Source organism: Carica papaya, chromosome 1 (genome assembly GCF_054855325.1).
Source record: "Carica papaya isolate Zhongbai chromosome 1, ASM5485532v1, whole genome shotgun sequence".
Taxonomy (NCBI): Eukaryota; Viridiplantae; Streptophyta; class Magnoliopsida; order Brassicales; family Caricaceae; genus Carica; species Carica papaya.
The window spans coordinates 13,198,644-13,214,379 of NC_142309.1; the positions used below are offsets into that span (position 1 = coordinate 13,198,644).

The 15,736-nt window shown below is 33.6% G+C and overlaps 1 protein-coding gene across 4 annotated transcripts in view; it reads left to right on the forward strand.

Moving 5' to 3' along the window:
- The window catches only part of DRT101 (phosphoglucosamine mutase-like protein), a 30,446-nt gene extending 15,791 nt beyond the window's left edge, over window positions 1-14,655 (forward strand). For 3 of the 4 annotated variants that reach the window (XM_088220125.1, XM_022044461.2, XM_022044463.2), the window contains 4 exons: window positions 246-664; window positions 747-922; window positions 11,886-11,982; window positions 14,219-14,655. In XM_088220125.1, coding sequence (XP_088076251.1) covers window positions 246-664; window positions 747-922; window positions 11,886-11,982; window positions 14,219-14,376 — 850 coding nt within the window. In that variant the 3' untranslated portion in view covers window positions 14,377-14,655. Of the gene's footprint in view, window positions 1-245; window positions 665-746; window positions 923-11,885; window positions 11,983-13,531; window positions 13,676-14,218 lie in introns of all 4 variants that reach the window. The other variant, XR_015819161.1, reaches the window with a different exon arrangement.
- The last annotated feature ends 1,081 nt before the right edge of the window (window positions 14,656-15,736 follow it).

Genomic DNA, 15,736 nt, shown 5'->3' on the forward strand with positions numbered 1-15,736 from the left:
AACTTGCTCGTTGGATGCTGGCTCAGACCTGACAAAAATAACCTGAGTTTTGAGCAAGAATTCTCTCTCTCTCTCTCTCTCTCTCTCTCTCTCTCTCTCTCTCTCTTTAGGTGTAGAGGAGTATTAAATCAAAATCAACTTGAGAATGTGAAAGGTTGATTGTTTACTACTAAATTCCATTTCTTATAAAATGACATCTATCCTCTAGAGGAGGCAATTACTGTTTGGTGATCTTAATTATTCAGGTGTGCGAGTTTGGACGGGGATGCTGATCGTCTCGTATATTTCTCTGTACTTTCAGACTTGAGCAATAAGGTTGATCTTGTTGATGGGGACAAGATATTATCTTTATTTGCAATATTTGTTAAGGAGCAACTGAGTATACTTTATAAGGGAGCAGATCCGGAGACTCATAGCAGTTATCAAGCTCGTGTTGGGGTTGTGCAGACAGCTTATGCTAATGGAGCATCCACGGATTACCTCAAGCAGTCAGGTCTAGAAGTTGTCTTGACTCCAACTGGGGTGAAATTTTTACATGAGAAAGCTGCTCAGTATGACATTGGTATATATTTTGAGGCCAATGGCCATGGTACCATCCTGTTCTCAGATGGTTTCTTATCTTGGTTAGAGGCCAAAAATAATGAGCTGGCTTCTATATCTGAAGGTGAATTTTGATACGGACCCTACCAGTTCTAGCACTGGTATTTGGTATATGAAATGTTCACTAGCTTATTCACATGTTTCAGGTTCAGAAGAGCAGAAAGCAGCTTTGAGACTATTGGCTGTCAGTAGGTTGATTAACCAAGCTGTTGGAGATGCTTTGAGTGGTTTGCTTTTAGTGGAGTCTATTCTGCAATACAAGGGATGGTCAGTCCATAAATGGGCTGGACTTTATGAGGATCTACCAAGTAGGCAGCTTAAGGTACATTTCCTTAATTGCTTTTAGTGAAGAAGTCTTAGTTTGATTATCTTTTCCAGTAATCCTTTTTTCTACAATATATGATCTCTTTATAGATTTAGCTAGGGATTTTACTAGAGATCTGACTCCTTTCTTTTTCAGTTAATCTACTATAGAGAGTAGATTTATGTAGTTATCTAATTTTTCAGGTTTAAGATAACCCACCTTAAGAGAAAAAGTAAACCATGTAAATGGTTTGCCTCTTTTTTTAACATATTAAAGCCAAAACAAAATGTTTCTTATAATTTTGTTTCTATTTTTTGGTCTAAAGTATAAAAAAAGATTGTGTTGAAAAAAGTCATTCTATAGTTATTTGATCTATAATTTCTCTGAAATTAAGTTAAAACTTCAAATGAAAAATGTCCAATGTTAGAATAGTTTACACTGGCCCCTTGTACACCTCAGTTCTTTGTCATGTACCTGCTATAATACAGAAAGTAGCTGAAGCTTGGTTATTGTGTGAAATTCATTTCTCAATCCATACTTTTTCTATTAGAGGACATGAAAGTCCTTTATAAATATTAAAATGAGATCATATGAAATTTCATGTAGAATTGGAACAATACATTGTGAATTCCATCAAACTTCATATATGCTCAATTTTTATCATCTTCTAATAGAATTTCTGTTTCTCCTAGTCACAAAAGGTGTAAATTTCCAAATGAATCCAACACAAATTCTACATTTGTTACAAACTTAGCCAAAATCATATGACATGCTTATGGAGTGCCTATTGAAATGTCAGATAACAAATGAACTCAACTTAAATTTACAATAGAATAATGTAATGTTTAGAAGATTGAAAAAAAAATTGCCAGCTAAGATGTTTGACTCAGCTTATAATTTGGTTAACATCATTTTGAAAAGTCTTCAATCGCATTTCAAATTACTGATATGTCAGGTGGAGTAGGAATATTGTAGAATGAGTATTAAAATTAGCTCGTTACTGGTTTGAGAATTGTGCTTCTTATTTGGCAAAAATGTTATTTGTTACTATTTTCTTATTTTAGGGATTTTTATCACATTATATAATACATTGTTGATTCTTTATTTTGTGACGGGACTGCTTTTGAATAAAAACTATTGATTTTCTCTGACTGAGTTGAGTGCCCAACAACCTTGTTATTGTGGTTTTGACAATTTTGTAATTGCATTTATCTTTTATTTTCATGAATTTTTCTATCTTACTCAACTATTTTCTTCTGCATAATTGTTTTCAAATTAGAACTAAAATTCCTTACTTTGGTATCAAATTTATAAAATCTGAACAAAATTTAGATCAGCCAAAGCTACAAAACTAGAAAACTTAGAGTCTCAGGAGAGAGGAATGATAAATAAGACTTTTGGCTTTAGCCAGATCATCAACCGTCACTGGGAGGTGGACTTTACCGCCACCACCATTTGTGCCAGAGGCTTTCGACAGATTGCCCTACCATATTGTAATTTGAAATAGCACCATAATTAGCTGCACTGGTTGGCAAACCCTTGAATCCCCACTGCCTTGTTGGAGCCACCCTTCTTTGTACTCTTCAGCAACATCTGACATCTGATTCAGAACCCATCATTGTTGGATGAAGCTCTAGTTGGAGTCCCAATGTTCGAAAGTCAATAGAAGCCAGTGATTGAATCTCACGTGTGCGTGAACTGTGATGAGGATTGTCATGTTACTCCATCTCACACAGAAAGTCTTTTTTAACCAGTTCACCCATATATAGACTGGTTCTTGATGGGTTTAGACAATTTCCTAAGTTTTTCTACCTTGTTCTCACATTTTTTATGATCTGTTTGGACAAATTCGCAACCTCTACCCACTTTTTGAGCAGATTGACTATTTTACCCATAACAGCATAAGAATAGCACCTTTAGCAGAAAAAGAAAATTATTTCAGTTGCTCTCACCGTAAATTTTGGAAAAACAGCTCCATGGGTTGTGAACTCGGGAGCTTCGGATTATATGACGGGTGATGCAAACTTTTCCATAATCACAATGCATGCCAAGAAGGCCTTACTGTGAAAATAGTCGATGGGTCCCTATCTAAAGTGGCTTGAATAGGTTTTAGCATGATCTTAAAAGAATTAACCATAAATTTAATACGTTATGTTCCTAACTTGGACTGTAATCTTTCCTCAGTTAGCAAGCTAACTCAAGATTATAACTGTTTTGCTAAATTTACCTCAGATTTATGTGAATTTCAGGATTTAATTTGTGGAGGTATACTTAGGATTTTTCTCCTTAAAGTTAGTGAACTTCTTAGAAGACAAACCTGTAATGCAATATTGTGGCACTATCGTGTAGATCATCCTAATTTTTCTTACCTTCAAAAAATGCTTTCACTTTTGTTCAAGAATAAAAATCTAAAACTTTTTCAATGTGAGGTGCGTCAATTTTTTTAAAGTATTTGTAATTCCTATCATTTTTTACCTTACAAGGTATCTTATCCATTTCCAAGATGTATAGTGGTGTTTGGGCCCATGTACAATAAAGAATGTTACTGACACTAGTTGATTTATATGATTTATAGATAATCGCACTATGAATCACCTAGTTGTTCCTTATAAGAGAGAAATCGGAAGTGGGCCAAATTTTTAAAAAATTAAATACTATAATTCAAACTCAATTTCATAATAAATACAAAATGTTGTAAGCCGATTATGCAAAAGAATATTTGAGACAATTCTAAGCGATTATCATGAGAGTCAAGAGATTGCCCATCAGAGTTCATGTGATGTAGAATAGTAAGAGACTAAAGTGGGTATATTCCTATTTAGTTATATATTTATATAATCGTAACGTTATTGTAATGTTAAGATATTTAAGTTATTTAGAAATTAGAATCAATTTGGAATAAGTTTATCATTTCCTATTTAGTTAGTATCTTATTTAGTTATCTTCTAATATAGTTTATTCTACTTAATTAGCTTGTTTTCCTATTTATGAGGATTTCTAGATAGTTTGAGAAATTTCTAGTTTACTTTAATTTGATACCTATAAATGGAATACCCTGGCTTTGTTATTAGGTAGACTTTTCATAATTTATTATTTAAATATTGAGATATTATTTTAATTATTGAGATTTGAGATCTCCAAGTTTTATTCTTAATAAAATCTTCTCAAGAAGCCAACAATAGTATACTACAAAAAAAAGGATAAAAAGGGAAATGTACTCACGTGTGCAAAAGGGACTTCTCCTATTGTAACAAATTAGATGATGTAGGAGGGACATGGAAAGATTGTTTTGATTCCTTGAACTTCACACAACATTACAATCAGAAAACTTAACCAGTTAATTAACCCTCCTTACTTGAATCATAACCAACAGATTGATTGCAAAATAAGGTAATTGAAAAAATTTAAAGGAATAGAAAAGATGTCACGGCTTACCCAATAAGTCAATTCAAGATTTTTTGACTCAATAAAGCAATTTGAAACTCTCGAACTTGAAGATGCTTGAAGAACACTTACTCAAATTAGTAAAGCTAATTTGGACGCAAAAGGTTAAAATTTTATTGATATGAAAAATTGATAGTTATGATTATAACCTAAGAATTGAAGCCTTTATATAGACTTCACTCATCTAATACGAATAGAAATAAGATTACATATTCTTACTTGAACATTCAAGCATAATTTAACTAAACACTTAAATAAAAATAATAAAATAATTATGTTTTATCTAAACTTAATAAAATAATCAAAATAATTAAGATAAATACTTAAGTAAATTCTTCTCTCCTTATCCAAATCTCCATATGGCTTTTTCTTCTTTGGACTTTCAATTTGAGTAGAATTTCACCTTCAATTTGGCACTTTAATCATATGGGAAAATTTGTAGAAGTCCCTGCAACTTGGAATCATAGGAAAATTAGGAAAAAGGGAGAAAGGAGTCCAAGCTGGACTCAAAATAAGCTGTCCGCGTGAGTTAGGTGCCCGGGCAGGCTGTTTGCGTGCATCTGACGCGTGCAAGAAGCTTCAGAGTGCGCGCACGGGGCTGATGTGTCCGTGCGACTGGAACAGTCTGCACAAGTGCTCCCCTTCGCATGGCTGGGCGTGTGCGACCTCCTGCGTGCGTGCGGCGGCTTCTTGCCGCACAAGCGCGCCTCTTTGTTGCGTGCAGCTTCAGCCTCTCCGCATGCCCCGTGTGCTTCTTCATATGAAAAACGATCCCAAATGTGCGGGTGTTCCTTCTCGCGCATGTGCATGCCTGCATATGCGTGAAAATCTGCTGGCTTTTGCAGCTTGTCTTTGCTGGATTCTCCTTTTTCCGCTTGTGCAACACGTGCGTGGGTCTGCATCCGCATGCTATGCGTCGTGTGTGCGCGGCCTCTTTGCGCTTGTGCTTGCACGTTGTGCGCACTGCATGCTCTTCTTCCAGTGTGGCTGTAGACTCGCGGGTAATTATCCTGCAAGAATCCTGATTTCCGCAGGATTCGTCCTTGATGCAGGATTGCATCATTGGAACTGAATTTGAGCCATCTAGGATCATGTCATTAGGGTTAGGATTGCAACGGTGAAACAGAAAAATCATCGACAATGGCCCCTACTCACTGACCATTTGGCCATTGCAGCCTCTAAGTGCGCTTGGAGGCTCTTACTTCCCTTTTCCCGTTCATTGTCCCCGCTACATGTAGCCTACAAATAGGCAAGGATTCTGTGAATGAAGGCATCAAAGAAATTAACACAAATTTCTGTTTCTCTCTTTGTCTCTCTTGATCTCTGATTCTCTGCTCTCTTTCTGCTTCTATTCTCTCTCGATCTCTTATCTCTCTCCTTTTCCCTCTAAGACTCGAAAATACTTGTCTTACTAGTCCGAATCATGAGCAAGAATTCTGAGAAATTTCTCTAAGTTTTGTCTTCAAACTCTCTTTGTTAGTTTCTATGAGAGTCTAAATTCGATTCATAATGTTTTCCTAAGTGCCCACAATTCACTTCCCGAAACAAAACCTCTGCTTCTTGCATATATACCCTGTCTCTCCTTCTTCTTCATAAAACAGGGAAGGAAAGAGCCTAAGACCAGAAAAAAAAGTCAGCTTTGCTGGCCAGCCACTGCCAGCAGCCTCAAAAGACCCCATTGGTGAAGCTTCAAAGCCATGTAGCGAAAGCTTGCCGGAGTCCTCAGTTGCCAAACTCATCAGACTGCTGCTGCAAACTCAAGAACTCTGTTGTCCCGGCCATCAGAAGTAACAGCGATACCATATCCAATGCCATCTCCCTTAGATGAACCCTCAACCAGAAGGCCGTCGATGGAGGCTCGTGACAGCCGGCGCATAACACCAACTCGCCAACCAATGTGCTTGGCCTTCGATTTTCTAAAGCTCTATTGACCAATTGAAATTATTTTGACCCAATTCAGTTCACCTTGTCTATTTTAGCCACCTTAGACCTATCTTCAGTATTTTCAAAATGATTCTTGAGGTTTTTGGATGTGCTCTTTCACTTTTTGAGGTTACTTAGCTCAAATTTTTGTTCTTTATTTTCTTTTGCGAGTTGATATTGGACAAAGTGTGTTTGGTATTAGAGTAGGGTTCTTTTAGTTACCTTCTATTGAGTATATGGTTCAGTTACAAATGATGATTTACTATTTTGCTTTATATGAAATTTTTTATCAATATTAATACATTTAAAAAATTAAAATCAATCAGCATTATGCAAAGTTGTAAGCTTTTGTAACTTATGAATTTTATGAAGAAACTATTTGGGCTCAAAATTCTCTCAAAAGATATTACTTGTATGATAGATATTATTGAATGGAAATTTGATATTATTTTTCAATGCTTAAAATAGTAAAGATAAATGCTCCATTTGCAAGAGAAAAGAAATCATAGGGACAGCATGATAATTCTCATCCTTTATAAAGTTGCTTTTGAGAATTTCAAAATAACTTTCGAGAATTTAAGTGATAAGATTGATATGTGTAAAATAAAGATGAAAAAGCATAGAGAAAGCCTTGAACCTTTGGCTACACAAAAACCTAATATATTTCAAACTTCAACAGAACATGAAGAACAAAAAGAGATGAAAGAGTGAACAATTTGGTGTCTGAGCAAAATCTTATGGAAGTTCAGCTACCAAATAATCAAGAAGTAACTAATGATATCAAAGGTATCCACACAAAATGAGGAAATTGAGATAGTAGAAGATATCATGGATGAGGTTGTTATTGCTATTGATCAAGTTGAGTTTCCTTGCAATGGATCTTTTGATTTATAAGCAATGGTGTTGTTAAGATTGAAAATGATATTATTCTCGTTGGTTTTAAGAAGAAAGAGATCTCACCTAAGATACTACTACACATTCTTTTGGTTCATATTAGCAATGAGGAAAGTTTAATTGTTCGTCCTTTCATAGGTTTTCTTATTCCTAATTGGTTTACTATGTTGTCAGAATTCTTGACTCTGAAAGCATTCATTTTTGTCTTGTCAATTTCAAGTTAGTGCAAGCTTCAATTACTTAGCAGACAAGTTCCAATTTAAATATTTTTCTACTTCGGCATTTCAAAACTCGAGTTCGAGTTTTCACTTTGTGGGGCAGAATTATACAAAATAGTAAAATGAGCATATTCCTATTTAGTTATATATTGATGCAATTTTAATATTTATATATTATTAAGATATTTAGTTGTCTAGGAATTAGTATCTATATAGAATAAATTTACTATTTCTTATTTATTAGTATCTTTATTTAGTTGTTTTTTAATATAGATTATTCTACTTAATTAGCTTATTTTCTTATTGACCAAAGTATTTAATTTTACCCTCAACTTCTGGAAAATGATCGAATTGCACCGTGAACTTTTTTTTTTGTTTAAATAAACTCTCAGCGTTTAAAAATATGCAAATTGTCCCTCACCGTTAGGGAAAGTTAACACCGTCGAATATCAGCATACGCAGACAATGACATCATTTTTTAATCCACTTGGACACTACATAGATGACACGTGGCATTCCCATGGACCCATATAAAAATACTCTATACGTTGTAAAAGTATGCTTCCTTCATCAGCCAAAATGAGAAAGCCATTACCTAGAAATGCCATCAATAAACAAGTGCCAAAACCCAAAAGCATAATAAAAGTAGGGAAAGATGGGGAAGGAATGAATTAAAACCTAGAGAAAATGATTCCACAACTGCATTTGCACTCTTGTGCCGCATGTCTTCATGCATGCTTTCCAATTTACAGTGGACTTATCCGAGCACCTCTTGCACTTCCATTTCTTCTTGTGGTTTTTGTAGAAGTGCTTCTTGATACCGGTGAGCTTGCCCAAAGTCTCGAGGGATTGTGGTGCACGCACGTGGACTTTGGGCACACATAGTTTACACTTGTGCACCTCCTTGCTAGTTTGCTGCTTCAGCTTCCATGGCAGGTTGTGGCCCCTCCGTTGAAGTTGTAGGTTCTGGTCACGTTGGAAACCTTTATTGCAAATCTCACACACGAATCTATTCGTAACCAATAGTGAGTTGGGCGAAAGCAATTACTTCAGCATCTGGATCAAAGAGAATTGAGAGAACAATCGAAAAGAAAAAAGAAATAATCTGCCATCTTCTCATCTCCAATTTACTTCATCCCCAAACCCTCTTCACTGCCAAAATCCGCCATTCTATTTCACTCCTCTGCCAACAATGCTGCCCAATGCGTCTCTTATGGCCCTTCTCTCCATGAAGACAAAGTCCCATCTCATGGCAGCTCACAAGACCATCCCCAATAGATCGCCATGGTCGATTTCCAAAGAACCCAACAACAAGAAGAGGAGTGGGAAAGTGAAGAGGACGATGAAGATGACATTCTTGCGGAGGAGCAATTCACTAGAATCCGGAACGTAGCCAGAATTCCTTTTTATATAGGTCTACGTAGATGTCACGTGTCATCTGTATGGCATTCACATAGATCGAAGCAAATGACGATATCATCCTCATGTAGTAATATATTACAGTGTTTTTCTAACAGTGATGGGTTGGTTTCCACATTTTAAAAATTGAGTTGATTTAATCCAAAAACAAAATTCAGGGAGCAATTTGAAGATTATCCAAATGTTGAGGGTGAGATAAGGTATTTTGGCCTTTTTTTTATTTTATAAGATTCCTAGATAAAGTTAAGAATTCTTAATTTCATTTTAATTTGTACCTATAAATAGAGTACCCTAGTTTAGTTATTAAGTAAACTATTTATGACTATTGCTTAATCAGGGAGCAATTTGAAGATTATCCAAATGTTGAGGGTGAGATAAGGTATTTTGGCCTTTTTTTCATTTTATAAGATTCCTAGATAGAGTTAAGAATTCTTATTTTCATTTTAATTTGTACCTATAAATAGAGTACCCTAGTTTAGTTATTAAGTAAACTATTTATGACTATTGCTTTGATTAAAGAGATCCAAGATCTCCAAGTATTGTTCTTAATAAAATTTTCGTAATTTTTATCTTCAAACACTTTTTGTCTTGTATCATCACGTTTTAACACACTGTAACAAAATAGGATTGTAGAAAGGAAGAATAACCACCTTTCAAAGTTTGCTCGGTACTTATGGTCACCACACATATTCCTAAATTTTTCTGGGATGAGGCAGTCTCAACAACCGCCTATCTACTAAATGGGATACCTTCTTGGATTCTTGTTGGCCATCTTGGATTCTTGCCTGCATGTGGTTACTAGAATTCCTGGTCCATTAAGAGGGTCTCTCTGCAATTGAAGCTTCTTGTAAGATCATGGCACCAGCTTCATTGTTTGAGGACAAGCACTAATTCAAGGATGGAGGGTGATAATGTTATGGCTAAAACAGATACCCTTAACTGGTTGATCCACGACCAGAAGCAAAAGACTTCTATGGGTAAGTCCTTATCTTTGAATTCTATTAGTAAGTTTAGATGGACAAAGACCAAGTTTTGAATTAGATTAGGCAATTTGGATTGCTTAGCATAAATGATCAAGGTACTGATTGTAAATAATGCGAGGCTACTTACCATAGTCTCTATATATGTTATCGATTAAACATATGAATTAATTATTTTTTAAATAAAAGAGAGAGTATTATTATACATAAAGGTACCAAGAGGATACCACTTGAAAATACAAAATTACAAGTCAATCAGGTGGTCCATAACAACCCCAATATCTTCTTAATCTATTATGTCATGACCAATCAAAATAGAATCAAAAGTATGAAACCATCTATTGTTAATATTTACAATGTCTGTTTCAATACCCTCAAAAACCCTAGCATTCCTCTCCCTCCAAACAACCCACATAATAGAAAGCGAGATAAGGAATAAATCTTTTTATCTTTTTACATAAACCAGCTCACGCCCACAACTCCTTGCTAACACTACCCACTATGGCCCACATTATTCCCATAATCCCATACATGTACTCCCAAATTCTTCCAACCATAGGACAATGAAGTAACAAGTAATTGCATGATTCTTCTTCAGCCTCGCACATCTAACACCTGTTGGTTATCATCATACCTCTCTTTCTCAACGTATCAATGGTCAAGATTTTTTCTTTAACAGCTTCCCAAATGAAAAAAGTCATTCAAGGCGGTGCTTTAGACCTCCAAATTTGCTTAAATGGTGCTGTCTTGGCATTCTCCTCACTATTTTTGACAATAAAGTTATAGTAGGACTTCACCGAAAAACCTTTTTTTTTGTTCGATTTCCAGGTTCTTTTGTCTTTCTCATTACCCACCTTAAAAACAGCAAACCACCGAAGCAGATTACAGAATTCTACCTCTTCTTCCTCCTTTAAGTTTCTTCTAACCTGAATGCACCACCCACACCAATTTAATTTCAGCCCCATTACCTAGCTGTCAGCATAAACGGTCATAAAAATTCTTGCTCTCGGTGCTGATTTTCTTCCACAAACTAGAACCATGAATAAAATCATCTGAACCTCTATCATGTTAATAGTAGTGTTTTATCACTTGAGGTTTGGAATGCAAAAGAAGAAGATCCTTACTAAAAATAATTTTAGCATTTAAAAAGTAGTAGTAGTAATAATAATACTAATAATAATTATTATTATTATTATTATTACTATTGTTGTGATTATTATTATTGATTCAATTTATTTTGCTTGTGTAAGTGGATTTTAAGGATGATTAGGATGTAGAAATTTTTTAGGGCTGCTTTATGATTGAGATGTTTTTTAAGTGGTTGTAGTTAGTGCCTTATAAACGTTGTTAACTATACTAAGAGAGACTACAAGTGGTAAGTTAAGAATTTCTTGTGTTTGGGATCCCTGTTATCTCTGGTGTTTTATCCTATAGTTCTTGTTTGTATGAGTTCCCCTTTTCTTCCCTTTACCCTTTCCCCTTATTTCTCTGTTCAGCCTGTTCTTTTACTTCATTTCCCGGAGTTCCTTTATTTCTCCACATTGTAGGATATTTTTGTTCAGGTTAAACTCTTTGTCCTCTATCACAGCCACTTCTGTTAAGCTTTTAGTTTGTGTAAGTTGGTTAAGTTATATTCTAATCATGTTTTTATTATAGACACCTTACTATAAATTTTTTTCTATTGTAGACATCAAAGGGAGTACTGTATTTTGAAACAACAACTTCACTTTTTTAAACTAAGCTTCGACAGATATTAGATTGATAAAATACTTTCTTTGAATAATATATTCATGAAATTACTGTGGCTATTACATCTTGGAGCAAACACACACTGATATTATAGAAATCCCTAGGTCACGAAAAAGGTATTGCTAATAAACAGGAAATCACCTATGTGCAAAAAGATACATATTGGAAAAGGACTCTTACACTTAGCAGTCATTTATTGCAGTATATCTGCTTTTAAATCCAGCGACCTATCCTTTCGACTTTACTGTGTTAATAGATCTCCTTTTCATCGAGTATTGTCAAGCTCATATTTACCCTAACTTTTTCCCTTCCAGTTCAGAAATCAAGCTTAGGTGGCTTTCCTTTGATTTTCAGGTTAAAGTTGTAGACAGAACAGCTGTTGTTACAGAGAATGCAGAGACTGTGGTTGTTAGGCCCCTGGAAATTCAAGATGCTATTATTGCTGAAACGGGTATAGTATATTATCCTTTCCTAATTTTATATATTTGTTCTTGTTGATACTTTTTCTAGTTGTACTCCTTGGTAATGTTGCCTTAGAGCATCCTATGATCAGCATACACTGAAAAGTTGTTGAATCTTGATTATATACATAAATTTGATCAGTAATATAAAGCAATAATTAAAAGTAAATAGTGAATAAATAGATGGATGGCATTATAAATCAAGTACTAGACCGTGTTTATATATGTATCTATCTATCTATCTATATATTTGTTTATTTATTTCTGCTTTTAAGTCTTAAAGCTTTTGCTTATAACTAAATTTAATAAATTTCTAGTTTTTTAGTCTTAAGGCTTTTAGTTATAACTAAATCTATGTCTAGTGTCAGAAAGGTGCTTGGATATATGATTTCTTTTTTTTTTATTTGGTTTTAAAAGTCTAATATTTCCGAAATGTATGGTAAAATAACAATTTTAAGCAAGAAAATTTGGTAAAATAACGAAGAAAAACAACTAGTTGCTCTTTTATTTAAAAGTTATCCAAAAATAATATGTTACTTTTATTGAAGATATTTTAATAAGTTATTTTGGCTAAGTTAGCTTTAATTTTACTTAAAGCTCTAAAAATAAAAAGCAAGTCAAGGGAATATTTATTTTCTCCAATTGAAAGCTGATGTAGAATGGGAAGATTCTAATATGGCAAATTTTGATAATAAGATGATATATTTGACGTAATGATAGTTACTTATGTACTATAAACTATTTAGCTTATTCATAGGCTTATTTGTAGTATAAGTTTATTATTTTCCTATTCAATTAGAATTTAATTTAGTAATCCTCTATTGTAGGATATAATTAATTAGCTTATCTTCCGATTTAGTATAATTCCAATATAGACTTAACAATTCCTGCTTTATTATAACTTAGTACCTATAAATAGGACACTGTCTTAGTTATTTGGTAGACTGTTCATATGATTATTATATGAATATGTTTTCAAATTCTCTTTATTCTATATCCAAATGATGGAGAATAGGAAAATTATAAAATAAACATATTTCGATCATGAAAAAAATATATATATGTAAATTAATGTTTATGTTTATTAAAGTATATAACTCGTTTAAGAACTAATATTATAGGCTAATTAGTAGTATAATTTTATTATCTCATATCTATATAGGATTTTGTTTAGTTATTCTCTATTACAGGAAATTTTAGTTGATTAGTTTATTTTCATATTTCGTAGAATTTCTAAAAAAGACTTAAGGATGCCTATTTTGATTGTAATATAATACGTATAAATAGATAACCCATCTTTGTTATTTGCTGGACCATTGATATAATTATTACACAAATTGTCAAGTTATTGTTTTGATTATTGAGTTTTGAGATCTCCATTTTTTATTCTTGTTAAATTTTTTATATGTTCAGACTCTCTTTATACTAATGGTACTATTGCCTAATCTATCCATCACACTATCCTAAGTTACTTAACTACCTCCTTCCTAAAATAGAGCCTTTACTTCTTGCATTAACACTTTGATCTCTTCTACTTAGGAAAAGATTTCTAAAAAAACGGACCCAGAACATCTGGACAGCCAACAAATGGTGATCAACACCTCCCTTGCCACTGGTATCATTTTACTTCTTGCATAAACTCAAGGTTGAGTTTTACCAATGGGGTAAAATGATGCATGAGAGGTAGATCTTAAGTAAATATATTTCCGTAGTTAGATGTAGTTTTTAGTTTATGTACTATTAGTATTTAGTTCAGTTAGGAACTATATCTATAGATTTATTGATGTTATAAGTTTATTATTTACTATTTATTTAAGATTTTATTTAATTATTATACATTAAAAGAATATTGTAATCTAATACATATAAATAGAGTACCTTAACTTAGTTATTTGATAAGCTGTTAATATGATTATTAAATAAATATTGAATTATTGATTTGATTATTAAGTTTGGAGGTCTTCTATTTTAAAGTTTAGTAATCTTCTGTAAGCATTTGTGTTGAAGCTCTCTTTATTATAAATCAGAAACTATATGATTTTTAGTCATTCTAAGGTGTTTCAGAACACTGCCAAAGCTTTTTATTCACCAAAAATCAACTTTTAAGTATTTCTCCCTATGAAAGAAGTAATGCTTGCTGTATAGATCTAACTGTGATCTCCCTATGAAAAAAGTAATGTCTGCCGTACAGATCTAATTGTGATTTCATTTGTGTTGAAAATTTAGCAAAATATCCCCGAGGTCGATCTTTCATACGCCCGTCAGGAACGGAAGATGTTATACGGGTGTATGCTGAGGCATCAACACAGGAAGCAGCTGACAATCTTGCCAACTCTGTAGCGATGCTTGTGGACCGATACCTCGGGTATGGCAGCTCTGGATAGTTTATCTCAAGTCTTGCTTCAATATATTCAGTAATCTGAGTTAGGGAGTCATATCATTATGGAGTTTAAGCTCACTCATAAAACTTGCACCTCTTAACACACAGCTGAAAGGAAATGTGCATTGAGCTTTTCAGTCTTTCCTTTTGAAATTCAAAGTCCTTTTTTTTTTTTTCTTTTTCCTTTCTGGGTGCAGTTCAAATTTATGAAAGTAGATTATGAGAAAAAATTATTGTGGCCATTAAAATCTTATTTGATCCATATTTTTTTTGCAGTTTTAAATCTTATTTGATCCTTTGAATCTTGTGTTTACACACAGAAATTTCCTTAACAAAATTATTGTCATCCAATTACTTAAATTTGATTATCTTTACTATGAGTATGAAGTTCACATAATATAATACTACAATAAAAGAATTGACTAACTTTTTGTCTAAAAAAATAGTATTGAAATTACAATAATATGGTTCATGTAAGTTGAGAAAAATAGTATTTTAATTCAAAATTAATTATTATGTCTAATTTAAATTGAATGCTTATGTAATTTTTTTATTTACATAATTGCTGTTATTTAATTCTGTAATACATTAAATACATAACTAAATTTAATTCTGCATATATTTTGTAACGGTCCCGGAATTTTAAAATGAAATATGTGTATTTAAAAAGGTCAAATGCGGAAGCGTAATAAAAATTTTGATTAACATCTCTTACACTAAAACTAAAAACGTACTCAAAGTATAAAAGAACAAACTAACTAAAAGAGAAACTCGAAAATAAAAACTATAAATATAACTAAGGAATCTTCAGGCGTCCCTTTCGCCGTCTTCCTGCGGAATGGGCTCGGGAACAATGTCTTCCTGATCTGAAATGATTAAATAAGGAATAAGCTACACCAGCTCAGTAAAGACATCACACTATCTCACTGTCACGGAGGTAAAGGTGTGTAGAAAACACAAAAAGACATAATTTACAACAAATTCTTTTATCAATAATAAAATCCTTTACTATTCACTTATCTCGGTGAAATTCATAAAACAATATACGAAAGCAATAACATCATCATCATCATGAAATCATATGAACTGTATAACATAATATTTATCACGCCTTTTGCAATTCAATCGTTACACAACATATTTTTCCTCATTTACCAGCCTACTAGTATCCATGGGGATCCATGGGGGTCCTGCTACCCGTGAACCCTTAACACTTGTAATCAGATTCCAGGGCCGTCCCCATACCCCGTCCGGTATGGGCGCCAAAACACATAAGGTCTCCATACCCCGTCTGGTATGAGAGACCACAATCCCGGTAGGGTTCCTTACGGACCTGGTCCGTCCACCATCTCCTAAGATATCTA